General features: G+C 41.1%; 2 protein-coding genes across 2 annotated transcripts in view; one reads left to right on the plus strand and one right to left on the minus strand.

The window, feature by feature from the left end:
• The window catches only part of cacna2d3a (calcium channel, voltage-dependent, alpha 2/delta subunit 3a), a gene marked incomplete at its 3' end in the record, with an annotated part of 114,011 nt that extends 86,619 nt beyond the window's left edge, over positions 1 to 27,392 (plus strand). Inside the window, exons 27-37 of the mRNA XM_080496749.1 lie at positions 13,727 to 13,788; positions 14,601 to 14,645; positions 14,754 to 14,816; positions 16,665 to 16,735; positions 18,825 to 18,900; positions 18,993 to 19,045; positions 19,771 to 19,826; positions 22,012 to 22,126; positions 25,867 to 25,977; positions 27,096 to 27,180; positions 27,300 to 27,392. Of these exons, the coding sequence (XP_080352875.1) occupies positions 13,727 to 13,788; positions 14,601 to 14,645; positions 14,754 to 14,816; positions 16,665 to 16,735; positions 18,825 to 18,900; positions 18,993 to 19,045; positions 19,771 to 19,826; positions 22,012 to 22,126; positions 25,867 to 25,977; positions 27,096 to 27,180; positions 27,300 to 27,392 (830 nt within the window). The remainder of the gene's footprint in view (positions 1 to 13,726; positions 13,789 to 14,600; positions 14,646 to 14,753; positions 14,817 to 16,664; positions 16,736 to 18,824; positions 18,901 to 18,992; positions 19,046 to 19,770; positions 19,827 to 22,011; positions 22,127 to 25,866; positions 25,978 to 27,095; positions 27,181 to 27,299) is intronic.
• lrtm1 (leucine rich repeats and transmembrane domains 1) lies at positions 132 to 8,244 on the minus strand. The gene is made up of 4 exons (XM_080496750.1): positions 7,661 to 8,244; positions 5,694 to 6,078; positions 5,377 to 5,582; positions 132 to 3,911 (listed from the first exon to the last, which is right to left on the minus strand). Exons 1-4 carry the CDS (start codon positions 7,668 to 7,670, stop codon positions 3,379 to 3,381), a joined length of 1,134 nt encoding a protein of 377 aa, XP_080352876.1. The 5' UTR covers positions 7,671 to 8,244; the 3' UTR covers positions 132 to 3,378.
• Positions 27,393 to 27,727: the final 335 nt, after the last annotated feature.

Genomic DNA, 27,727 nt, shown 5'->3' on the forward strand with positions numbered 1-27,727 from the left:
ATCCAAAAAATACTAGTGGCTTTTCTGTGCTAAAGCTCAATTAAAAAGAGTTGAGGCAAAATGGAAAACAGTTCTGTGGTCAGATAAATCAAAATTTATTTATTTTTCTTGGAATCCACAAATACCATGTCCTGCAGACTCAGAGTAGAGGGGTCATCCAGCTTGTCAGCGGTGCACATAAGCCAGCATCTCTCATGGTTAAGAGTCACATTAATGCCGATAGCATGGGCTGCTGCACATCTGGAAAGACAGGATCGATGCTGGAAAGTTTGCAGAGATTTTAAAGCTACCTCTGTCCCATTAAAGCATTACAGTAAAAGAGTCCAGGTGCTAATGATCACGTCTGGAGACCGGACCTTTCATCACAAGTAAACAATTCATCCTTCAAAGAACAAACTGAAACCAATTTGCAAAAGAAAATGATCAAGAAGTGTTGAGCAGCTCCAATCCTGGGTCAGACAAGTATGTGGTGAAAGGCTTTCCCTGATACTCTAGCAATAACTTGTGTCCCACACACCTATCTTTTCAAAAGCAGGGAAGGTTAAATAGAAGTTAACTTTATGAAATTGTATTTCTGGAGTTTTTCATTAAATTGTGATTTGTCTTACTTTCAACATACATATGTTGTATATGTTGGGAGGTTGTTTTTTTTTCCAGAAATTCCTGCCTCTTTTTTTATTATTATTATTATTAAATTAGACTTCATTTTTTTTTGTTTTATTTTGATCAATGCTTTTGCTCAGTGTTTGTTTATGTAAATGTGTACACCTATTATGAGCTTAAGAAATCTCTATGAATCAACATTTTCAAGTTGCAGGCATCCTTTCCATACCCAAGCAAACAACATGGAGCACAGCTTTTACCTGCTATGAAATCAAACAACCTCTTCAGATGGTTATCAATGCTTGCAGTCTTGTTGGATAATGGCAGGCAGTTACGCTAACAGAAATACACAGGCAACTACCAGCGAGAAACAAAGTCTGAGCAAAATGAAGAGGGAAATCTTTCGGAAATGCTATGATAAAACAAGGGAGGAAATAAAAGGGCAGAGGAAGAGAAAATTATTTCACGGTGTCTGAATGCGTTGACATGAGAGTGGTGCATTGTGGGTAATCTTGGCCTGGGGGAAACCACTGGAGCAGAAGGACAGAGATGGGAGAGTCTGTGCAGTGCCATGGCACACGGGCGCGCGCACAAACACGCAGCGTGCATCACATTTCAGGCAGAGTGGAATACAAGCAGCCCACAGTTTCTACCAGCCCACAGTATTATTTAACCCTGTTGACTTGATCACTGTTGTTTTAAGATAATATCACTCTCTGAAGTCTTGCTGAGCAGCAATCCAAAATGACTAATCGGTAAGGAGGATTTTTCAAGACCCTATTGTTCCAGTGGGCGCCAATGTACAGTAATGACGATGCCTGTCAGATCAGGGGATATCTGTAAGAACGATTTTATATAAGGGAGTCAGATGGGATGAGAGATGTAGGCTAGAATGGAAATTTAGCGTAGACCGGTTCGGGCCAGTTTTCACTGCCCTGCGCTCCACTGAGCTGTGGACTTGTGAATACGCTAATACGCTAACCTAACAGGACAGGCTGATGACATCACACACCACGGGCCCTGCAGAAATCACTTGAGTCACAATGTTTCAGTGTGTGTGTGTGTGTGTGTGTGTGTGTGTGTGCGTGCGTGCGTGCGTGCGTGCGTGCGTGCGTGCGTGCGTGCGTGCGTGCGTGTCCGTCCGTCCGTCCGTCTGCATTTGTGGTCACATCCTGAGCCACGTGCAGCAAGTCTGCTGCTGTAATATACACAGAGCCATGAAAGTCAGGTCAGGCATTAAGACCAGAGGCATCTGTGTACATTCATGGATGAACAACACCGCAAAGGCTCCAAATCACCTGTGATTGCTAGTCATCGATTAATACTTAACAGGGGATGTGATGTCTACAGTGAGCTGTACGATTACCATAATCTCAGAACGTTGCCTGGTAATCCTCTCTGGAACACTTCTCATGTCGTCTGATGATATAGAGATAGGACTTTTAAATTGGGAATCATTTGATGTTGCATTGCATTATATACGAATCCCTTTGTTATGGTGCCAGTGAACTCCATGCGAAAACAATGAAGGTCAGGCAATATCCTTGAGGAAATATAATATCAATGATACAAATGTTATATAATCATCCAGTCTTTCACAAATTGCAAATTATTGACATATTTGCAATCATAATACACAGTATTTTACTCATTTTGGAAAGCAAAAGGAAAAGAAAACTGTGCAAGTAGCACGATAAACTGAAAATATAAAAAATAAAAGTTCACAGATAAAGTAGGGATGGAGTTGATCTTGATGCTAACAATGTAGAATATATAATCACATGTTTGTTTAAAGAGAATTAAAGCCAAACAGCAGTTTTCAATGCTTAAAAAAAACATATTGCATGTACAGGCCTTTTCAGATCGATTGCCAGTATACATACAGGTAAAATATTTCTCTTTATTTTGTCTAATACATACTGAAAGGACATGACTACTATTATGTAATCATCGTTGACGCACAAACAAACTGAACGCATCTCAAAAGTTGCAGTGCTGAAAGTCTGAATGTGTGGGAGCGACTGCCAGATGATAATTCAGAGCAACAAACTCCCAAAGTCAGAGAAAAGTCAACAAGGCAGGGTTCAGAGTTTCTGTTTGAGTTTGTTTCAATATTGCTTCCATGAATTTGCCATTTTCTCTTCAGTTATCAGAAAAATATTCTTTCTCAAAACTATAATCACGGTATTAGGCACAAACGCTCCCAATGTTCGGTAATATGTGCATTCATACACACGCAAATGAAACACCATATCATTCATATTCTCACACACACATCGATGATGCCAACAACTTATGACAGAAATTAAACGACAGCAGCTGCCTCCTATGTGTTTTCAAGATAACGTCAACAGACTCAAAGTTATGAACAACAAACAAAAGACAATTCAATTCTAAAATCCATTTTTTTTTCATAAATATCAGAGCTTTACTAATAAACCTACAAAGACACAATTATAAATATATAGCAATTTGTTCCTAACATTGATATGCATTTTTTTTTTTCAGACATAATGGATTCACATGTCTTTGGCCTTCCCGTTGAACCCGCATACAGTAAAAGATACTCCTCTCGTTAGTGCATAGTCAAATACCTGTGGAATTTAGCTACCCACATCTCAAAAATGAGGTGAACATACACGAAAAGAAATAATCATTCTCTCTTCATTTTCCCCTCACGCACACATGCACAAGGTCACCCATGGCGTCCAGAGACCAACAGGTTAAAGGGTTTGTGGCCCATGTTTGAAGTGTGGGGTGAACATTATCATTTCCTCAGGCGATGGCGTTCTCCAGTGGCTCCTTTTCATCCGCCGTGGCATGATCTGCCCCCTGCGCCGCAGCCAGCTCCTCGTTCTTCTTCAACTCTCGCTGATACTTGGCCATGATCGCAGCGTAGGCACATCCGTACACCGCTGCAGCCAGCATCATCAGACACACAATCCCACACACCACGCCAGTGATGATCACGGTGGCAATAGCGTGGCGCAAGTTGACAGGCCGATGCCTCTGCTTAGGTTCACACTCTGGCAAGCCGCCTCCCACACCTCCTCCTCCTCCTCCTCCTCCTCCTCCCCCACCTACGGAACCCTCCCCAGGGACGTGGAGAGCGTGGCTGGAGGGGTGAGCGTGGTTGCCATGGGTGTGGCCTCGCAGCAGCCTCTCTGACTCCAGGTGGTGTATGTTGGCAAACAGGTAGTGGTAGCTCGTCGTCATGCAGACGTGGAAGAGCTGGTAAGGGACTTTCTGCAGGTCTCTGTCCTTCATTTCTTCAGGCTGGGAGCAAAGCACTTCATCTACCACTCCACCTTAGGATCAGAGGCAAGGAGTTAGAATAGTCTGACTCGCAGGGGAAGGATGAAATTGTGAGACTTGGATCAGTCAGTTGTTGTGTATCATTAGCTCAGCACTTGATGTTAATTACCCATTTCCCTTTTGGCAGCTTACAACAGAGGAAGCCACAATCCTAATCATCCTACTGGAGCCTAAACCAACAAATCAGTGCTTTTTTTAAACAACTATGTTGCTTGAGATTACTTTAAGTGGCTAAATTAGCTCAAAGAGTTCAAAGGAATAGTTTTATTTGAAGAAAGCAGTGAATTAGGTCTTCATCTATTGTATGTGTCTTGTAAACTCTCCTCTTCTTTGTGTATATGTGTTCATGTCGAGCACGCCTTGTCACACTTTCGTTCTGCCTGCCTGATTAACCACTGGCTTTCTCCAAAGCACACATCCTTGTATGCAAGTCCATTGTTCTGTTTTGCGGTAATTAGAATTTTCAGGCTTTAAGACGAAAGCTATGTCAACTCAACACGGGCATGTGGGCGGGCCAGCTAACCCCATGTAATCCTAGCTATCATTGTACAGTGGCAATTGTGTTATCTAATACATGCTGGGTTTGGTCTAGCATAGAAAATGATGTGGTTCAGCAATAACAAATAACTACTAATCGCCCACATACACCATCTCTGATTGGAGAGACCACCAGTACAGCGTGTTCAAGAGATTCTTAATCATGCACAAACTGTCAACAGTCACAGTGAAAGATGCAGTAATAAATGCTATCTCTTTATCTAATCCACATTTTTTTTTATACACTTGTCCCAAACAGTACTGATGAAAAAATACAAAATTCCTTCCACTTGCACAATGATGAACGGGGGTCACAAAACCTTTAAAACAACAGTCTTCATTGTGGTAATAGAATGTAAAGCTTTGTTTCTAATGTGTCAGCCCTTCCAAAGGCAAAATAAATTAAAAAGGCTTTTTCTTTACTCTTGAAGAGAAATTCATAAATATTGTGCTGATAGATAGAAGGATGGACAGAAAATAATTGTTATGCCTTCTTTGGCATAATAATCCAGGGTATTACTATAACTTGCAATCACTCAGGAGATTATTTTGTGACTGGGAGTCAGGGGAAAAAAAATTGTTGCATTGAAAAGCAACCACTTGGGAGTTTGGAAGAGCGTAGCTGTGGGTTACAGGTGCAGCAGACTGGATTTGATTTTAAGATACAAGATTCTCTAAAAGTGTCTATGTGATTCCTGGCTTTCCATATTGCATTGTGTAATTTCCATGCTCTCTTTTCCACATGTCCTCACATTGTTGAAAATATCAACAAAGGACAAAATGCCAAAAAATAACCTTTAAAAAAAGGACATTATTACCATAGAGAAATATTACCATATATTAATGCTGCACCCAGTAGGAAGTCTATTGTGATGACACAACACTCCTCGGTGGTTGCTATGGGGCTTCTGCTGGTCTTACCTTTAAAAAGGTATGTCTCCAGCCAGAGTTTCAGGCCTATGAGCTGGCAGTCACACCTCCAGGGGTTACCACGAAGAGTGAGGCTGTCCAGATGTGTCAGAGCCTCCAACAGAGAGCGGTCCAGTCGTGTGAGTCGGTTGTGTGCCAGCCCAAGGTGGCTCACGTTCCGTAAACTGTCCCCAATGGCTCCAGACAAACCCCACAGGCTGGTGAAAGGAAATTAGACAAGATTCAGAAGGTTGCATAGCTTCAGGATTCAACACAGACATTAAAGAAAAACGATTATCTTTTTTTTTTTTTCATGGTCAAGACCTAACCTATTGTGTGAGAGGTCCAGATGTGAAAGTGAGCGTATGGGTCCCAGCATCCGCTTGTCAAGCTCTCTCAAGCTGTTGTAGGCCAGGCTGAGACGCTGAAGAGTCCTCAAACCCAGCAGAGCAGTTGGTGAAATAGATGTTATAGAGTTATTAGATAGATCCAGAATGCGGACGAGGGGTATTTCCCTGAAGGCCATTGATCCCAACCCCCTGATTCGGTTATCTTGGAGATAGAGTTCTTGGGTGTCTGGATGCAGTCGGCGAGGGATGTCATAAAGGCCTCGACCCCGGCAGTCTACTACTTTGGTGTTGCTGTTGCAGCTACACTCCTTTGGGCAGGCATGTGACAGAGTCAGGAGAGAGAGGAGGGCACATCCAAGGATCGCTGTGGAAACACATGGATACAAACATGATTACACTTTTGGATGTATGGGAACATTTGATATGTGTATTTTGAGAGTTACTACTCAATAATCACACCAATCTCCAGCCACCTTTTGTGATGAAATAACTAAAAATGCATTCAAGTTCAGGATAATTCTGAATGTTGTATTTTGTTTTTAGAATTTGTAGGTTTTTTTAAGTTTTAAGTTCCCCTTGGTTTTGCACGTATAATATTCCGATTTGATTTTTGATTTTTATTTTTTTATCATTACTATTTACCAAGAAAGTAAACTTATTACTAATATGTTTACTCCCACCTCCCACCCTCTTATACAGTGGCCTTCAGCGACTTCACCAAAGCCTCATAACCCCTCACCCACACACTAATCCATATACAGCACATATTGGGTGTCTGATTCCCTTTGAGATAACTTCACATGGCCATTCCTTCTGGAACATTACAGCAGTATTTTTAGCTTTGGCTTGACTAGCTCTAGGCTCAGTGAAATGACGCTCCGACCCTGGCCCCAGCTCACTGGTTGCAGTTGTGGATGTTGAAGAGATCGACACTGTTGATTCTAATGCTTATACAAATGGAAGTTCAATTCTGAGACATTTAACTAGAATATTAAACCCTGGACTAGTCAGGGGGCTCTGTATCAGTCACAAACTAGTCTGTTCTTTTTTTCATTAGGGAGCAACTTTTCTATAAAAGCATATTACTAAGCACTGTAATATGAAAAATAATCGATCAATTAGTAATGTTTGGTACAACTAAATTCAACAAAATCATGTACATTAACATTTAACATCAGAACGTAACTGAATTATCTATCAAAATGTTTTCTCCCACCATCACTTTTCTGTCTTTTGGATTATGCTTTATAGGTTTAGAAATATCCAGGCGCTCTGAGGTCTAATCTCAGGTGTTTGGTTCGTGTGGCTTTTGGCTTTTTGTGTTGCTGTTATATTATCTGTCTTGTTCCAACAAAAAAAAAAGCATGATCACATGGCTGCGTGGAGATTAAGTGTGCTGTGCTGCAAAGCCCTGTGTTAATTGCACCCTTGTTAGTGAAATTACAGTGTGTGATTGCAAGAACGTGTTCACTCGCATGTGCTCACATGTGTGCATCCTACTCATAAACAAACATACAATGTGTTCACAGATATACATAAAAACAAAGCATCGGCTCAGTGGAGCGTTGTAACAGCAGCTCCAGAATGAGGTCAACATAGGAGAATGGCTCTTTGCTCTGACATGTCCCCTCAGTCCACTGTACACACAAACAAGTTTTAAAACACAGCTTGCGGCATGTGCTCCTTTGTATCAACCAGGCATCAATTTGAACTGCAACTGACAGGATTTAGAAGCGATGTGCAGCTGAAAACATGAAATCATGGAAGTAGATGTGGAAGCAGCTGCTTTGATGTGCGAGCTGCCAAAAGCAAGCAATGAGCACTCAGTTATACAACCGTTTACACAACGCACGAGTTGTAGCAGGAGCCCAACTGGCCATGCAATACAACAAATACACAAACACACACACATAAATACACAAATAGTGCAGTGTCAGTGCTCCTACCTCTCATCATCTTTGGGCCGCTTGCGTTCACTGTTGTTTTAGCTCCCTTTATGGATTGTAGTCACTGTCATTGGTAGATGATCCATTAGCGTCAGTCAGGCTGAGAGTAACTGTTCCTGACTCTCATCTTTGCAGGCCAGCTTGGTCAATAGGTGGCAATTAGAGAGGATGAGATGAGCAGTCAAAACCCTGCTGCCCTCAGGATCCCCAATACTGCCCGTAAGGGCATGAAAGCCCATCAGAGCGGGCAGATCAGAGCTTACTGCCAGCCAGCCAGCCAGTCAGGCAGGGAATCACTGGAGTTAGGGAGCTCTGCTTCTCTCTCTCGCTCTCTCTCTCTCTCTCTCTCTCTCTCTCTCTCTCTCTCTCTCTCTCTCTCTCTCTCTCTCTCTCTCTCTCTCTCGCTCTTTTATTCTGTCTCTAACTGGTTAGCTCTCTCTTTAGCGCTGTTGCTCGCTCACTATCTCTCAACCCCTCTGACTGGTGTTCAGTATTATTCTGCATTTCATTTTGTTTAATATTTGCTTTCATTGAAACAAGCTCTATGTTCTCTCTCTCACTCTCTCTCTCTCTCTCTCTCTCTCTCTCTCTCTCTCCCTCTCTCTCCCTCTCTCTGTTCTGCTCATGTGTTCACACTGTCCCCAGTTGTATTGGTGAGTGTGATGGTGTGTCATCTCCCAGTGGACAGCTGCGCCTCTTAAATCACAGCACAAAGACTCAGTGACACGATTTGCGTTACCTCCTATCGCTGAGCAAGACAGAATTAGATGTGGATTGCAGAGTGTCTACACCAATGCTGAAACACGTTACCGCACAGTGAACATTGTCAGTGGAAGCCCGCTGCTGTGGCATGCTCTGATGATATTATGCATGTGCCGTAGGCTGTCGGGCTGACAGAACACGCCCCCAGCACAGCAACACACAACGCACCAATGCACACATACGCATGCACATGGTAGGATATTAAGCTGTTGCGGTGAATTTACATGGGATTTTCCTCTCATCTAAATGAATTGACTCCTAAGCTCATAGGAGCTCATGGGTCACTTGAAGGAGAAGCAAAAAAGGACAAACCAAGAGATTAATAATCGAATCGTTTGCGACGATGAATATGATCAAGCTCAGACGAGCTGACCTTGACTTTCAGTAGCTCCCACCCCACGCTGTATTCTCTCTCCTGTCCATTCATATTTATATCTTTTCCTGTGCTGAAGGGTATGCAATTATTTTAATTCTGTCATCCACAGAGAGTTGTGGATTCAATCTGCGTTACAATTAATCAGCAATCAGTGTACGACAGTGCTTAAAAATGTAAATAGACACACACTAACACACACACACACGCACGCACACACGCACGCACACACGCACGCACGCACACACGCATGCATGCATGCATGCATGCATGTTATGTTTAGCTGCCTATTAACTTACAAACATTTCCTGCATACCCTTGCCCCAATTTAAACGTCTCCTCTCCAACACTAACACGGTTCAATTTCCGTGAATGTGACCCCACTCTTGTCATGACGGTTTTATATTTATATGTTACATTAATACACACACACACACACACTCCTCTATAATATAATGCACATTCATTTGAATAGTCATGTGCAGCGCCCTTCCCCCACACATGCAAATACATTAATGCATCCTCACATGTATGACACCTTTGTATTTGCTAATTGTTGAACAAACAGATTTTTCATAAGGGCAGTCTGTTGAATTTATGTTGCCTTGCACATCTCGCTAATCACATATCACTTGTGGCACTTTTAATGCATGCGGCATCAAGCCTCAAGGACAAAGTGTAAACATGTTGTTGTTGGTTGTTTTTTTCTTCTTGTGTCACATTTGTAATTAGAATATTTTGGCACCAACTGATCTGAGCTTTAGCGAAAGGAGATTGATTAATGTGAATATTTTCTCATCACAAAACACTAAGCTGCATAATCCACTTGAGTCATTTATTGGAATTTTGCAGGGCGGCTGAATTATCTCTAATGATTACATTAAGGACAGGTCAGTGCAGGAGAGCGCTGACGGCAGCTGCCTCCACAGGAGCGTCGTGACACGGTCCGACCCCAAGCTGGTAGATAAATGCAACACCAAATAATTCAGAATTATTACGTCTTTCAGGGAGCTCCGTGTTAATGCTCCTGTGTATGTTTATGTCCGTCCTCGAGGCGTTTGTGCCATTCCTGCAATGTGAATCGATGCATGCACACACTGAAAAACTGACGATGAGGACGCACATGCTGCTCGCACCTATGATTGCCTTGGCTATAACATTTGAGCACACAGACACGGGCTCTGGGATGAACTAATGGACCCAATACATTTACAAAATCCCTTGTAGAATCTCAAATATCTGTGGGCTTTAAAGTGGTTGTCATCTCTCTGCCTGGGATTGCACAGATAGGAGATTGGTGATGGGGTGGATTTGAAAGTGGATTTCATGTCTCTTCATCTTTGGTCCTGTAAACCCAGCTCAGGGCATAAATACCCCCAAGTTCTTAAATCATACCTAGGGAAATTAAATGTTCCCCCATAGTACACAAAATTCCCGAGCATTAGTGGGACAGATTTGAGCTTTTGTTCTGAGCCGACATGCAGGTAACAGCCGGCATCAGCACACTTTTGACCTGTAATACCATTTCACAGAGCAAACCATAGCTGCTCATATTGGAAGATGTTAGTACTGAAAAACAGCCACCCAGAGTGGTTTTATATTTAAAATGACATCATATTCTTTACGCATGAGGAATAATTGATTTTCACCCGAAATTAATTTCATGTGACACTTTGGGTATATATAATGTCATTGGGCTTTTGTTTGACCTGCTTATGTGTTTTTTTTCTTCCTATCCTAAACAGTTTTAGAGGTAATGACCTTGTGTCTTTCATTGTCCTAACGATTTTGGTTGTTCCTGGTTTTACACCATTTCCTCCGCTGTTGCCCAGCATCTTAAATTAGCCTCTTCTCCTGGGTTTTCCATGTGGGTGTAGAAATGGTGGGCTGCTGAAAGGATCTGGCAAAGCTTATGACGGGATAATCTGCACCTGTTCCTCTGGGCAGGAGCTAAAACAGGCCACAGTAGCACCCAACTGCACATAAATGTGGACACAATCACACAGACAAAAACACAAACCAAAGAAATCTTTTCCACAGGCAGTATTCTCATCACAGGCTGGCATTGAGTGAATCTTTATTTTTCTACAGTGGGAAGCTTTTACTATTCACATGAACGTTTTTGTTTTTATTTTGGACCCATCTACATGCAAACTCTATATCTCATGGAACAAAAAAAAAATCTTTTTTGTCTTTTTTTGAGAAGATAATTAAGATAATTGAGAAACAAAACAGAAACACATTAAATGATCACTTTAAAATAGTTCCATTATATTCTCCCGATGACACAGGGCCAATTGATGCCTTTGTTAACTGTATTTTAGAAATCACAACTTTGATGTTGGGGAACTTTATTCGGCTCTGTCAGGACAAGACTGACGTTTTTGTCATTAGTCCTTAAACCTGGGTGTCAGTTTTGACTCTGAGCTGAGTTTTATTTCACATATTAAACACGTTGAAAAACAGACTTTTATCAACCAAGGAATAGGTCCAGAATCCACCTATGTCGCTCTGTCGCTCACACGGAGATGCTGATGATGCTTTTATTTCCAGTATTGATTATTGCAAAGCCTTGCTTTCTGGTCTCTTCAAAAATAGTATCTCAAACCTCCAATTAGTCCAGAAGTTCGGTTCACATCACATCACTTTTAAAAATTGATGCATTGGCCCCTAATTGTTTTTCAGAATGGATTTTAAGCCTCTTTAAATTGTTTTTAATGGTTTCAAACCTTTTTTTAATGTGAGACTTGATTTAATCTTATGAACCCTAGCAGCCCCTGACGTCCATCGGCCTTTTAGTTATTCCAAGAGTAAAGCTATAAAGCCCACGGTGAGGCAGCTTTTTAACATTATGCTCCACATTTATGGAACAGGCAGCAGGAGGAGCAGAGGGCCGCTGAGACATTACCGTCTGTGTTTTATGGTTTTAGTGATGAGTGATTCATCGAGCAATTCAAATTTGTTTGAAAAATAAATCAGTCTTTCAATTAAAGCATGCTGGTGCAATTTAATGAGGTCAAGTACAAATAATTTAGGTCTGTTTATATGATCCCAGGTTCAGTTTAATGAGTCCACATCTGTTTTGTGAAGAACACATTTCATTTTTCAAGAGTCCTAATCAGGTCTAAAATAAATAAATAAATAAATAAATAAAATTAAAAAAATCCAGCTGTAGTTTAAAGTGTTCTAGTCTAGGAGAAAGAGTGTGGATCTATTTAATCCATGTCTGGTTTTAAGAATATGCATGTGCTTTAAAATCTTTGAAGAAAATACGTCAGTAAAGAGCTTATAGGTACGTAGTGAATAGTTTGGTTGAAACCTAAAAAGGCTCCAAATCCAGAAAAAAAGAAAGAAAGAGTCCAGGTCACATGCCAAATGTGCAGATGTAGTTTACAGAGTTGGAAAAAAAAAGTTCTGGTCAGTTCAGTTAATTTTGATGATTGTCAAAATTCACTTTAAAATATCTGAAGACAATAAGACGTTGGATACACTCATGAAGTACTTCCATCAATACACCTGTGATAGAACGAATATGGAACAACTTTCACAAATCTTGCAATGTTTTTCCTACTTTTCCCAACTTAATTATCTTTGTAAAAAGCACTAAAAGTTCACCACAATTGTCTCGTGAAGAGTTTGGGGCAGTGTTGCTGTCTCACATCACATTAGGATGTGTTTACGCTCGTCATGTTTGGTCTGGTTCAAACAGACCCTGGAACGATTGCTGCTTTGGTTCACGTGTGAACGCTGCCACCCGCATCCTGGTGCAACACAGTCAGTGGATCAAGCCAACTGAAAAAATTGGCTCTTAGTTTGCTTTAAAAAAAATATTCTGCAGTCCGGTGAATGTCTGATGTGAGTCTGAACGCAGCACTGACAGAATATCTGTAAGCAGACTGAACACACCTCTTTAGAAGGTTTTGCATCCTCACATTGATGCACATAACTCATCAATACGTTTCAAAGACTTTTGGGGAGAAAACCTGATTATTCGTCACAGCAGATGTCCACCACTAATTTTCCTTCCATCTTTTTAAAAAATCTGTCAACTTGAAGCAAACCAGACCAGTCTGGGAGCTTTTCGCCCTTCTTTAACCTATTTGATTATAAATGTGTGTTTACATGTAATTATCTTGTAATTTTTGACACATAACATAACCAATTTGTACATTAGCCAATCAATACTGCTTTTATATTCTAGTTAAATGTCCTAATTCATTCAAATGCCACATTTCCTTCCATTTATTTTACTACCGGACTCCTCTGCATTTCAATGAAGCTGTAGAAAGTTGCTCCTGGAAAGATTTGCACAGGCCCCTAAAGCACGGCAGACCCCCGCTGAGAGAAAGCAGGGGTCCTCAGAGTCTTAGGAGCAGGGGATGGTGGGAGACGGTGGTAAGAAGCAGAGGAGAGAAGTTAAAGCCTGTGGTGGATGTGTCAATCTTTCCACTGCCGACTCTGAAAAAGCTGACACATTTAATGTCAGAAGTTTTTTTTTTTTTTCCCCCACTTAAGGAATTCTGGTCAGATCTGTGCATTTAGAAACCTGCTGGGATGAAGCTTATGGAAGTGAGAGGTGCTTTGTATACCGACTCTGGAAATGCCTGTCGGGGTAACAACAGGGAGGCAGACTGAGGAATGGGGTAGATTTCATGTGGCCACAGAGAAAGAGGTCTGGTTGAAACTCACGTGAAAGTTTGAGTGTGGTCCGTGGCATCGACACACACATGTTGAGCATAAGAGAAAAATAGGCAGAGACGTGTATGTTGAAGTGGCCTTTTTGGTCCATCTTGACATTTTTTTTTTAAACATTTTTTCATCGTCGTCCTCATTCCAGTTTAAGGCATTACATCAATACTGTGTCTCGCCTGCAGGATGACTTCTGCTGTATTAAAACTTCATCATAATGGATTGTGTTGTGTCTTTTCCAGCTGTGGGCATCCAGATGAAACTGGACTTTTTTCAGAAGAAATTCTGGACTGCCAGCAGACAGGTACTTAAATACACTTGCATCAGCAATTCCAATTCACACACTGACCACTAAAAGTCATGATTTCAATAAACGGCATCTAAAATATATTTTTAGATTATTTTCATGCTTAAAAATAACAACCACACCATTACTTAGTTTTTAATGCTACAAAAGCTATTTGAAGTATTCAGTAGAACTTTGTTCCTCTTGTGAATAGGACTGAGTGGATTTGTTTAGATTTTATGGTTGCAGAATAGAAAGAAAATGTACAATGAGAACATGCTTCAGCCTAATTTTTTTTTTTCTCGGTAATTTCAACTTGCAACATTTGACAATTATTTAATATTACAGCATTTCTGATATGCTCTTCTTAGAAATATTTGACATGTGGGTGAATTCTAGCCTGTGATGGTCTGGTCGTAATGAACAAGAGCCACCGAGTGCAACAAAAGGCAAAAAGCTTTGTTTCTCTGCTTTCTGGTGGTTTGTGTAATTATGTACCTATCTTAAGCAGTTTATTTAACATTGTTAGAAATTGACACATGAGCCAGCAATGACGAAATACTATTACTACTACTACTACTCTGACAAACATCAATACTAACATCTGGTATGTTTTCAAATATTTTTACAAAGTCAATTTACAAGGCTAAGTATAAAAATAATAGCTATGAAAATTAGCATAAAAGCTTTATTCCATCTTTTTTTTTTCAAATTAAATTTATATTTTAAATGACTATTATTTAAATGATTATTATTGTGAATCGATCAGGTAAAAATATTTGTTTTGGCCTTCCCATGCTCATGCAGTTTTTTTTTTCTCCTTATCACAGTGTGCAGCGTTAGATGGAAAATGCTCCATAAGCTGTGATGACGAGGTCAGTCAGCTCTTCCTCTCCCAGTAAATCCTCCATCCTTCTTCTGCGTCTCACCAATGCTTTAACACTGCTTTTTTTTTTTTTCTTTCTTCTTCTTCCTTTGAACAGAATATTAATTGCTACCTCATTGACAACAACGGCTTCGTCCTGGTGGCAGAGGACTACTCTCTGGTGAGACTTCGCACTGTTCAGCGTTCACTTGGTGTTCAGCTGTCAGCAGACATGCTGTCACTCTGATTTTGGCTCATCCTGAAGCCGTTCCGCCGGCTGTCACTGCCCTTCCCTTCCCCTGTATGTTCATTTTACGTGTCCCGGCTTTCTTATTTCATCGCATTTTTATAGCGGGAATATTCAGTGTTCTGCTCACTGAGTTGTTTAATCTCATTATAGTTATTTGGCTGTAATTCCAATGTCACCAACAAGAGCATTCTGAACTATTACATTTATCTGTCTTTGGTTAAGGTGAGCTGAAGCATTTAAACCCGAATTGTGAGCCAAGTGAGGCCCTTTGGTTGTTACTGACCTCATTACCAGTGCTAAAAAAGAAACGGTGCACATGATGCATGCTTTAAGATCTGTGGGAACACCTTTGCTTGTCTTTATTCTGATTACACATTGAATCATGTATTATCGCAAACAACTTTGTGATTTTTTTCTCTGTGGCAGAATTGACTTACTTTACTTGAATCACCATTATCCAACCCAGCATGCAAAGAAATTGAAGATCTTCACAGGTCCAGAGCTGGAACAGTAGAAACAACATTACATAAGAGATGCATTCACATTGAGCAGAATTGAGTAGGAACTTTTGCCCTTCAGCAGCTTGTGTGGCCTCTTAAAAATGTATTGCCCACCTCTTGTCCACATGGTAGAAATAAATAATATATATTACATTGACACATGTAGCATCCTTCTATGAAGGTTCACATTTTCTTTCATTTGTGTCTTTTTCATTGAAGCAGTGTTCAGAAGATACTATGATCTAGAGCAGGGGTGGGCCATCCTGGTCCTCGAGGGCCGCAGTCCTGCACGTTTTAGATGTTTCCTTGCTCAAACACACCTGCATTATCATGATGAGGCTCTGCAGAAAGCTTGACAAGGAGCCACTAATTGCTGTCAGTTGTATTGATGTGAGGAGACATCTAAAACGTGCAGGGCTGCGGCCCTCGAGGACCAGTACTGCCCACCCCTGATCTAGAGTGCTGCAGAAAAATACACAAAGCTGCCCAAAAATGTTCCTTTTTAAAATATAATGATTCTTCAAGACTGCAACAAAAGTCGTTTTTATCAAGGTAAAGAAATCAAAGTGTTATTTTAATGAAAAATATCATTTCTCAGCACACAAGCTTTCTTCGAACGTTCCGGGAAAACTTTAAAAAGCCCATAAAGGCAATGTGGTGGTAACCACTATACCACAATGCGTCACAGTATTGATTATGGAATCAATTCAATATATTATACCAAGGAAATGAATATCAAGGGGAAGAAACATCTTGTTATGTGAAAGGACCAGCAGATGTTGCACAATCTCTTCTCAAAAAAAGTTAAAGGCCAAGCATTCGGCTCCACATTTTTATATGAATTCATAATTTAAACAATTTACAAAACAAAGTATCAGTCTCTCTTGCATTTTAAGTTGAAGAGCAAACAAATTTCGGTTTGCAGAAAGATCCTGCTCCGATACGGTTTCCTTCATATTTCTACCATGTCAACATATTGTGTGGGTTCTTCGGTATTTCTGGGTGCTATGACAGACCATCCAGGTGGGAGATAATATTTCTAGTTTTGGCCCTTGAAGGTGTTTCTGTTTTTCTGCCATTTCCCACTTGCCACAGCTACAATATCATTTCCGTATGTTCCAGGTTGGGATAATTCAAGACTAATTTCATGGGGGATCCCAAATATACATGTCGTCATTTTTGCACCTGCAAATGTTTCCAGCTATGCATTTTTCCCCCCTTTAATTAATTACATTCTATCGTCTTGGTTCATTGAAGTAAATCTCTTTTACTTTCTCAGACAGGGAAATTTTTTGGTGAAGCCGAAGGAGCTGTAATGAGTAAGCTTCTGCAGATGGGCTCTTTCAAGAGGTAACTATTTCAAACTGTATGTGCGTTTATAATTGAGTGTGTGAGCGTGGGCTTGGATGTGCCAATTCAAGGTCATGTGTGTGTGGATGTGAGTGCATAATTTCACGCAGGCCGCAGAATGAGAGCACGTCTCCGCTCGTGCTGACAGCTCTTGACTTGGCCAATCGTGTTGAGCTATTCAGCGCTGAACTCCGACCCCTCACTCAGCGGAGTTCTCCATTAGGGGATTACAGCAAATCTTTTCCTGAAACGAAAGAATTAGGAGGAACTTTAAGTCAAACACACACACACACACACACACACACACACACACACACACACACACACACACACACACACACACACACACACACACACACACACACACACACACACACACACACACACACATACACACATAAATGTAGACAGACGTGCATGCGTATTGGGCTTGCTGTAAAGCTGCGTCTCCTGGAAAACGCCAGGAGCAGTGGGTCCTGCAATTAATCTAATCTAGGAGGTTACCTGTCTCGGTATTTGAGTGCAGAAATGTAGGCACAGACAGGCACACGTTGAAATCTTACTGAGGTGGGTTTAAACTTACATTGCACAGAAGCTTACGAGCGTGTTTCTAAGTCTGTACGTTCACTTCAGCCCTCGAGATGTGGCCGAGGAGATTGTTGCCGCGCCGTCTGAGTCCATAAAAATCACGAGTGACAAATCACCACACAAGCGGACAACCACGCCCATGTGTCAGAGGGATGAACCTCAAAAGCTGACAGCAAATAGTTTACAGACCCGTTCGCAGAAAAACAAAGAGGCCCACAAGCACTTTCACTGAATCCATAATGTTGTAAACGACGTAAGATGAATGATTGATATGAGTTGTGTCGGTGAAGTATTAGAGTGATGAGTAACAGAGCCTTCAGATCTCACACTAATGAATCCAACATGATCTGTCTTAGCCCGCTGCCATTTGCGGAAAATAAATGTGTTCAAGCGCCATTTTTGACTTGATTTAGAACGGAGGGGGGGAAAAAAATCGACATTTTGAAGTGCATAACTTAAAGTTGCCACCCTGAATTTATTTCGCACACTACTGTATTTCTACACATGAAGACATTTCACATATTTACTTTTGCAATATCCATCATCCGAAAAAGAGTAAGAACAATCTAAAAAAAATTTTAATAATAAATGTTGACACTTGTACGCCCATATACGGTAATCCTGCATCCATGCAAACACACTAATACACTGTTATTACGTTTGTCTAAGTCTTCTGCTAACACCATTATGTGGCCAGGTTTAGCAGTAATAGGTTCCTGGCGGTGTGCTGGAGCTGTGTGTCACCGGTGCTGTGACTGAGGTTTGAACATCGCCCAGGGCTGCGGATACACTGGGCCCACTCAGACGTCACACACACACACACACACACACACACACACACACACACACACACACACACACACACACACACACACACACACACACATGCTCGGACACACGTTCACGCACCCAGCACCGGCAAGAGTATAAGAACTTGCCGGTGCTGAACTTGTTTGTGCACGTGTGTGTGTGTGTGTGTGTGTGTGTGTGTGTGTGTGTGTGTGTGTGTGTGTGTGTGTGTGTGTGTGTGTGTGTGTGTGTGTGTGTGTGTGTGTGTGTGTGTGTGTGTGTTAAGAACCCCTTCAATAACCTCTCCCAGACAGACCAAGATCTCCAACCCTTAGGGTCTACTAAGCCCTCAAATCCTCTGATATCCCCCCCAATATCCCCAGATCATCCACACACACACACACCCACCTTCCTACATCACTTTGAGGAACCTCTCAGGAAGCTCTCGGCTTTCACTTGCTTTCCTCTTCCCATTCTTGCCACATCCATCCAATATATTATTGGTAGGTAAAGCAGCAGTAATAGCAGAGGTGGGATCTTTTCTTCCTGCTCCCACACAGGAGTCCAGCAGGCCCCGCAGGCACGTACTAGCAGAGGGAATGTGTGAATCAAGACGTTTTGTCCTGACAAAACATTAATATGAAAAGTAGACACAAAATGAAAAAGTGTTGGAGGTTTTTTTCCACCTCTGTCTGTGTCTTTCTGTCCTCAGGGTCACTCTGTATGACTACCAGGCTTTATGCTGGGTCATTTCAGAGAGCAGCGACAGTGGCCACACACTGTTGGATGTGAGTATTACATTCTTTTAAAACCTTATCTGATGCTCCGACAGGTCTTTGTATTATGAGCTCTTTTAAAGGACTTTCCCTCTCATTTTTAGCCCTACTTTGCCTTCTTCTCAGTGGTGAAGTGGATCCTGACTGAGCTCGTCATGTAAGATCTCTGCATGCGAGACGTCTTTGTGTCTGTTTTTAATATCATGAGTTTGACTGTGCACACATGTACCGCTGACGACAGGCGTGGTAGCCTCTCGGGTCCAAGGTTAACTGTGAGTTTGTGAGTATGTATCAACTGTATGTTTGTTTACGAGCGCCTCCACATGTATGTGGACGTGATCCTGGGTGATGGAGACTTGTAATGGGTACCTGATGTTTCCTGTTGTGCGGGTCTTCTTGCGATGCCATGTTGCGGTCGTGTCGTCTGGGTGGTCCACTGCTGCCACACAGCTCCATGACAGGATTCAGTTGTCAAAGTTAATTTCGCAATATGTCACAGTGAAGACTTTTTTTTTTTTTTTGCATTTGAAATCTCTTCTTATGTGCTAAATTTTCCATTAATTGTGCCTCAAAAATGATGTGTGTGTGGACATTACATCTTCAATAATAATTCATCAGTATATTTAAAGTTTTAAGACACAATAATAATGCAGGAATTACAGTTTTCTGGTTGAATTTACATTTTACCCAATAGTTAATGAGATTTATTTCTGTACTATGGTTACTTTTTAGGGGAAATTAGTCTTTTTTTTTTTTTTTTTTTTTTTACCAAATCAAATAATTTAAATCAACTGTACCTTTGTATAGACTTAAAACAACAGTAGTTTGTAATACTATTCCAGAAGTATGTGTTTCTTTAATGTTCAATGTCTCAATTTTTAGATTCCTGGTTGAGTTCAACTTTTACAGCTGGTGGTACTCCGACCTCACTGCCAAAGGTAAGAAAGTGCTCTCCCTATCATGTTCACCATCTAAACAAATACTCTTCGGAACACTTGAAATAAGGGTTTAAGAGTAAACCGCTACTTTTTTGTTCATTACCAATAAATAATACTTAACCTGCTCTGTTAAAAATTTTATTAAATGACCTACAGTCATTGTAAAGTTGGAATGAGTAAAATAGTTTCTCCTCTAATAATGTAATTTGTGTCATCCATAGAAAAACGGAATGATCATTTTTAGTTTTAAGTTTAAATTCTGCTATTCTTCTCATTACATTTTCAGTTACAGATTTTCATTTCCAGCCCTAATTGTTTTTTAACAACTAGTATTGTTTTCATATCTATGAAAAACGTCCAGGTGAATTTATGACGTATTGAATTTAAGGCTCAATCCTGAGTATTAAATCTAAAGGAACTGTTATAAAACAATATCAAAATAAATTGAAATGTATCTGTATTTATTATATGACATAGAAAATTGTTGGCAAAAATAATAAGTTGATGCAAGTGTAATAAGACTTTAAAAAAAAGAAGAACAAAAACTTTGGACAAAGGTGGTATGAAAAGAGTTACCCATTTTTCTACGTAGTTTTAGTATTTTCAATTCAACACATCAACAGAAAAAGCAATGTCTGCTTTTTATTACGTCTTTTGATTTTACACTATTTTTTAAAACTGACAATAGAGTTCATGAGTAAATAAGCGGCGAGCGTCCTCAGCAGCAGCCTCCCGTCTTCATCAGAGCCATCTCGCCTCAGTTTCCTCTCCGTCTGACCGAGTGTGACCACTGGAAAAATCCAAAGCCCAATGGTTAAAAAAAAAAAGCAGAATGACCTCAGATGACCTTGGTGTAGCATAGTTTACACAGAGTGTGTGTCACTGCGGTGGTTTGTACTGGATGGTTTGATCATCTGTTAGGATGTGTGCCATATTGGTAGCAGTGGGAGGCAATAGCCGCTTTACAAAAAAAGAAAAAAAGTGTCTCTCTCTCTCGTTTCTCTCCTCTCCATATCTCCTCTCCTCTTGTCTCGTCGTATTCCTTCATTTCTTTTCTGTCTCACATTGCTTTCATGAATACACACACATTCTAATTTCGTTTCTGCGAGGCCAACAACACTGTGAGTCCCAATGCTTTATAGAGTGTTGAAAACGTTGTGCCTCTCTGAAATGAAAGCCCCACTAAGCAGCAACGCATTGTCGTATTAATTCCGGCCAAAACTAACATGAAAATATTTTATAACTGAACGTGAGGGATGGAAGGAAGAAAAAAGCCACCGAATGAAAGTCTATAAAATGCTTTCCTTGCACACTTTAATCCTGAATGAAGTGAAGCTGTGCGACGCTGCTCGCCAAGCAGTCGAGACAATTTCACAGCTGGCTAGCCTCAGGTCTTAGCAGGCCTTTCTATATCTTTTTACAATAGAGACACAGGCCGGTGACACAGAAGTTAAAACACCCCCAACTTAGCAGCCCGTAACTCAATCTACACAGCCTCTGAGGCCGAACTAATCCCAGACGTTTATACATGTAGACTGCATTTCTCGCATCCTCACACACACACACACGTATACACCCACACACACGCACAGACTCCCAGTAATTAAACCACTCCAGATCACATGTAATCCACCATCGTTACTAATTTGTGTCACGTGAAACATAAAAGATAAATAACTTATGCAACATTTAAATATTTGTATTAGTATTTAGTATATAAACTTATTTTAGCCATGTCTAAAAACAATATGTCTACGAGAATAGATGAATCGACGAACCCCCCCCCCCCCCCCCCCCCCCCCCCCCTGCAGAGCTGTTTCAAACCTCTGGGTGGCAGGAGAGTTCAAGCTATGCTGTGGGATTAGTTAGGCCTTCAGTTACATTGGTAATATTTCCAGCAGGACAAGAAGCAGCTCTCCTTCAGAAATGCTGTTTTCTTTCAGACTTGTCTATTTGCATGGATGTGGTGCATTTAACTGTTTGCTTGTGCTTTATTTACACAACTATTTTAAACTCTATAATTTCATCCTAGACTTTTCTACCAGTTGTGACTGAGTGTGCTGTGTCTTTTATTGGTTCTTTTACTTTCATCCGTCTTCATTCTCACTCCTCTTCTTTCTTTCTGAGCTGTTTTTTTCCTCTTTATCTCTTCACTTTTTTCCCCCCCATCACTTCTTCCTTTCAGCACAAAGGATGGGTCGAAACATGCAGGTACCATGTGATACCGAGTATCCGGCCTTCGTCTCTGAGAGAACCATCAAAGAAAACACCGGCAACATCGACTGTGACGGCTGCTTCAAGTATGGGACACACAGCCACACATCAACATAAATCAGCTGCAGGTTGCATGAACACTATTCTCTTTGCATAAGGCTAGTTGGTTTTCAGCTGATCACAGGCAAACGATGAATAGAATAATTATCACTGGCTCTTATTATGACAAATATTTTTATCTCTATAAACTCTGATAAATAAGAAACACATTCAAATGATATGTTGCATGCTGAAAAATCACTTTTATCCAGGCAATTCCTCACAGACACACACACACAGACACTCACTATCTCCCTGTGGCAGTTTGAAGTGTTCTGCATGTAGGGATGAGGGAGAGAGGTTGGGAAAAAAAGGCTTCCTTTAAAAATGGGAAAATGAGTGTGGTCCCCATTAACAATTTGGGCTTTTCTGTCAGGCAATTGTGGGGTGTTCTCTGGATCCCTCCAATGGGCCCTTCATTGCTCCCAGCTGTGGAACTGCCAGGGATCTCACACAGTGTGTGTGTGTGTGTGTGTGTGTGTGTGTGTGGGGGGGGGGGGGGGGGTGGGGGGGTTGACTTGCTTTGGTGCAGCCTCCCAAGGTCAGCAGGGTAACCACTGCTCTGCCAGGTTTTAGCCAGGGCTAAAACATGGTCTCAGACACACACACACACACACACACACACACACACACACACACACACACACACACACACACACACACACACGCACACGCACACGCACACGCACACGCAACAGAAGCCAGCTCCAGACAGGAATGGCCTCATCTCCGATGATGACACCAGGCTCAGGAGTAGCAGGCCGGGCTGAAAGCTCAGACCAATATGTCGCCTTGAAATAAATCTTTTTTAAAACACAATGAATCTGACGTAGTAAAATGGAGTTTTTATTTCGCTAATATGGAATTTTATTGCTCATATTTGTAATAGAGGATATTGGTGATAAACATCTGTTTCACATTACAGGCAGACTGAGGTCTTTCTCTAATATTTTCATTGGGACACGTGTGTGTGCTTTATGCTGGAGGAAATATACCCTAAGTGCTCGCCTGTTAAACCTCTCTTTAGTGTGTGTGTGTGTGTGTGTGTGTGTGTGTGTGTGTGTGTGTGTGTGTGTGTGTGTGTGTGTGTGTGTGTGTGTGTGTGTGTGTGTGTGTGTGTGTCTCAACATCATGTTTGGTTTTATTTATCCAAACAGCATGCCCTATAGAAGATGATTTAACCTCTTTTATTATTTTTATTACAGTTCTTCAAACTGGAAATTGAGATTGAGAAAAAAAACTGTCTCCAACTAGACAAAGAACTATTAGCAACAGTTCTGCTGATCATATATTTAACTAGTCCAATATATATTTTCATTAAACAAGCTGAACGCTAAAGTGAGAAAAAGCTTCAGTTCTTTATATTGGTACATTTGTATCCAAATAATATGCATGTTGTTTTCAGTCATGTTGCACAGTCATATTTGACTACTGCATTTGCAGGAAAGACACAGCATTAAAAAAAAAAAGAAAGAAAAAAAAACGATGATTTACTCAAGTCAATGCTAATATATTTTGTGCAGCATTTTAACACTTTGGAAATGTTTCACGTGCTTTGCATGTGAATATGCAATAGTTTCCCATTATTAGTAGGTATCATTAAATTCGAATTTACCCAATCAAATGGCCTTTCACAACTTTGGTTGTAATTCATCTTGAAAGGCAACAACAAAAGCTTGTAGAAAGCTTTTTTTTAAATAGCTTAAAGTATTTATTGTTAAAAAAAAAAAAAGTATTATAAAAATTGTCCCAAAAAAGCAATAACTCATGTCATTGTCATGAAAAATTTATTAAGTTTTTAAAATAAAAACTAGAATCAAACTGCTAAAAGTAATATATAATGTACATGTATGAACACATTAAAAGAATTAAAGTTAACTTCAGGTGCATGTTATTGCACTGTGGGAGGAACCCAGAGTACACAAAGATAGAACATGCAAATTCCACAGAGGAAGCCTCTGCAGCCCAGACTTGGACCGGGGATTTTTTGGCTGTGACGTGAGAGAGCTAACCACTGCAGCACCGTGCACCTCTGCCAAAAGTAATATGAAACATGGGAGCTGAAATGACAGCATTGCTCCGACAAGTCCTCAGTCTGTTTATTGAGATGTTATCGGAACGGTTTCAATGAATTAGTAATTGTTAAATTGCAGACAGTAATTACCAGTAGAATTTCTCAACTGTGATGACGGATATTTTTGTAAACCAAGCACTAAATGCAGTTAAGCTTTTGGTGATGTTATGTCGCTATTAAATCCTTAGACAAATATAAATGTTCTCTTTTGGGACACATAAAAAAATTATATTTAGCAAGCATGTGCACAGACTGATTTTCCATGAGATGCATACAGCGTGAACAATACAGCAAAGCTTTTCTTCCTTTTTAAATGTGTTTCTGTGGAACACAGTGTTGCTCACAGTGTCTGTTCTTCATTCTCTGTATTTATTATGAAAAAAACCCGCTGGATGTCCTTGTGTGTTCCAACAGGTTGAGTGTGTGTTTGTGAGAAAACATTTGTGTATCACTTCCTACTTTTCCATGTGTTTTTGTATGGTTACGTGCATATGTGTGCAATGCTTAAGTGGTGTGGTGGTGCTGCTGCCTTTCCCAGCACTGGGCATGTTCAAGGCCAGCAGCTGCGCTGTCAAGATACGTTTAAGTCTTTTCTCCAAGAACACTTGCTCTGCTTTCTATCAGTGGGCAGAGCGGGTCTGGCCCGACACTGAGCAGGGGTGACTGCAGATTATTAAACATCAGACGATCCTTATTCACCCTGATTGAAACTGGCTTGGCCTGCATGCAGAATTAGTTTGGTCGGGTTTGGTTGGTCACAGTGGGAAAAGTGTATTAGCGTGCGGTGGATTGGTGCTACCCTGCTGGAATCACTCGACTGTTTGCAGACAGATTCAATTGGTCATAGTATTGAATTAGTAAAGATTGAGATATTTCTGTGGAAGGTAGTCTGGATTTTTCACTCGTGGCCTCACCTATGAGAAATCGCATGCTGACAAACGGCATTTGTACATCTGTGTGTCTTCACACAGTCACACGTGCATGTTTTCATACGTGTCTAATAAACGCTCCACAGTCGATTCGATAAATCTCCCAGCTGCAGTGGAAGAGAAGAAGACAGAGGAGCAAGAGATCAAGAGACAGGAGGTGATAGAAAGAAGAGATCATCTTTACGACCTCTTTTCTTCATAAAGTGTATTTCATGGTCATAAATCACTGGCCAGGGGGCCGACACAAGGCCTGATCTCTCAGACCAGTAAAACACGGCTATGGGAAGCTTTGAGCTCAAAAGTGTGGTTCAAATTTGTCTCCCTTTGGAGTGTTTTATGTTCCACAACACTTCATTGGCGCTCACATTGATAGGATATAACAAAGCGTGAAGAGAAAGGAGGGAAGACAGTGCGGGAAAAGAATGAATGGAGTGAATTAGAGAAGTATGTGTGTGTAGTTTATCTGAGTGTGAGTCTGTTTATATCTGTGTGTTTATTGACAGCTGGCAGTGAGATACTTCATCCTCTTGAATTGCATCCAGTGGAATCTCTTCAGTACATCCTTTTATTTATCAGAGGAGGATGTGAACATAAATTCTGTGACACTCTTTGAAATTGATATCATGCACTTTTGACTACTTTCCAAGCTCAGTCTTGACTTTCTCATGCCCCAACACCCCACCGCCCCCGCCTCCACCCCCATCTTCCTTCTCAACCTTGGCAGGTCCTTTGTGATCCAGCAGATCCCCAGCAGTAACCTCTTCATGGTGGTGGTGGACAACAAGTGTGACTGCAGCATGTATGAGCCAATCACCATGGACCCCATCAAAATCATGTATATCCTTCACTGGTCAGAAGAGCTGCTGTTCGGGGGGGCTGTGTGGAAATAGCAATAATTCCAATAATTCATTTGACTATGACAATATGTATCCTTATGTTAGACATAAACTGCTTTTAATGTAGTACTGTTAGTAGAGATGCAACAGTTTTTACTAGCAATGCACACCAGCGATACGACATGATTAAAGTGTCACTGATACCCTTATTAACAGCAACCTCTGTCACTTTCTTCACAAGATGCATAGGAGTGTGTGTAGATAGACGCTATGCTCTGCAATATGTGTACTGTATATGCAGTAGTATACTGGAGCCTTCAAGGCTGTTGGAGTTGTGCGTAGCATCGGTGAAAAAGCTCTGCAGAGATGATCGGCTACAATACACAGCCTTCACGTATTGTTTGCATATGGAGTATGAATTTGACTGTCGCGTTTAATAAGTACTTGTATGGGTACTAGATAATGAAAATTTGCTAAAGAGTACTACTCGTAATTGTACTTGTCTTTTGAACAAGTGGTGTCTGCATCCCTAGTTTTAACTCTTTTTATGACATTACCATAATTGTGATGACACAACAATACATTTTCTGTGTTGGACCGCTTGTGGAAAAAAGATCTGAGATGGTTTTACTAAACTCTGATCCGATAGTGAGGCAGCGCTTTGCTAATTTGCAATTTGTCTGGCTCAGTATTCCCACTGAGTGTTTGTGAGCTTGAACTGTGTCACAATCAATACCGTGATGGGAAACTGACCAGCAGCAGACAGCTGGCCTCAAGTGGCTTTAGACGAAGGAATGTCACCACACGACTGGCTGGATTGTCCTCACAATGTGCATTTCTTTGAAATTTCATGCAGCAGAGTCAGACTGTATATACATGTCCACCGGTGTTTATTTTGCAGTGGAGAGCTCATTGTACCATAAGGCCTGTTATTCTGTTGCTGTGCAACAAAAATAAACTCATCCAACAATATGAGGGTTTTTTTCTGCACATCTTGCTGTGCTCATTTTGTTTGGTTTGTCCTTTTGAGGAGAAATATGAAATCCATTCCATTATAAACAAGATATAAACAAAAATGTGCTCCAGTCCTGTCTGTTATTACCTTAACTCCAGCTGCACATAATGAATCTCTCAAATGTGAGAGACTCAAGATGCAAAAGGACAGGAGGCGTCCAGACACCTGCCACCCGTTCCACCCTGAGGTATGCACGCCAACACACATGCACACCACTCACTACTACAGCTCTCTCCTATCATATCTGTTTTTAAGATAAATGTTCTTTGTGTCTCCCTGTTTTGCCCCTCGTCCCCCTGCCTCCAGGAAAACTCAATGGAGTGTGGCGGGGTGGCGAGTCTCAGCCCGTCGCTTGTCGCGACACTGCTCTGCGCACTCGTGGCAGTCTTCCCCAGGTGACCAGGGTTGGCCACGCCTCTCCATCCAGAACTTGATGTGGATTGGCATGGCTCGGCATGCAAAAGAGTCTCAGTGATGCCACAGAAAAAAACACTCCTGCCCCATATAAAATCGTGCCCATTTTCAAGTCACCACCTACAAAGCCCCTCGCCCTGAAGTACCAGCATACAGGGTACATATTTGAAAGGATCGATTACGGAGAGTTGTTGAAGCTGCAATGTAGTGATTATTAAGGTGCTTTAGCAATATCACATGAGCTACACAGCAAAGTTTTTCAAAAATTCAAAGTTTAGAAGCACATAGTAAACAATGCTAACCATGCACTTTCTGTAGTA

This window comes from Blennius ocellaris (assembly GCF_963422515.1).
Source record: "Blennius ocellaris genome assembly, chromosome: 5".
Taxonomy (NCBI): Eukaryota; Metazoa; Chordata; class Actinopteri; order Blenniiformes; family Blenniidae; genus Blennius; species Blennius ocellaris.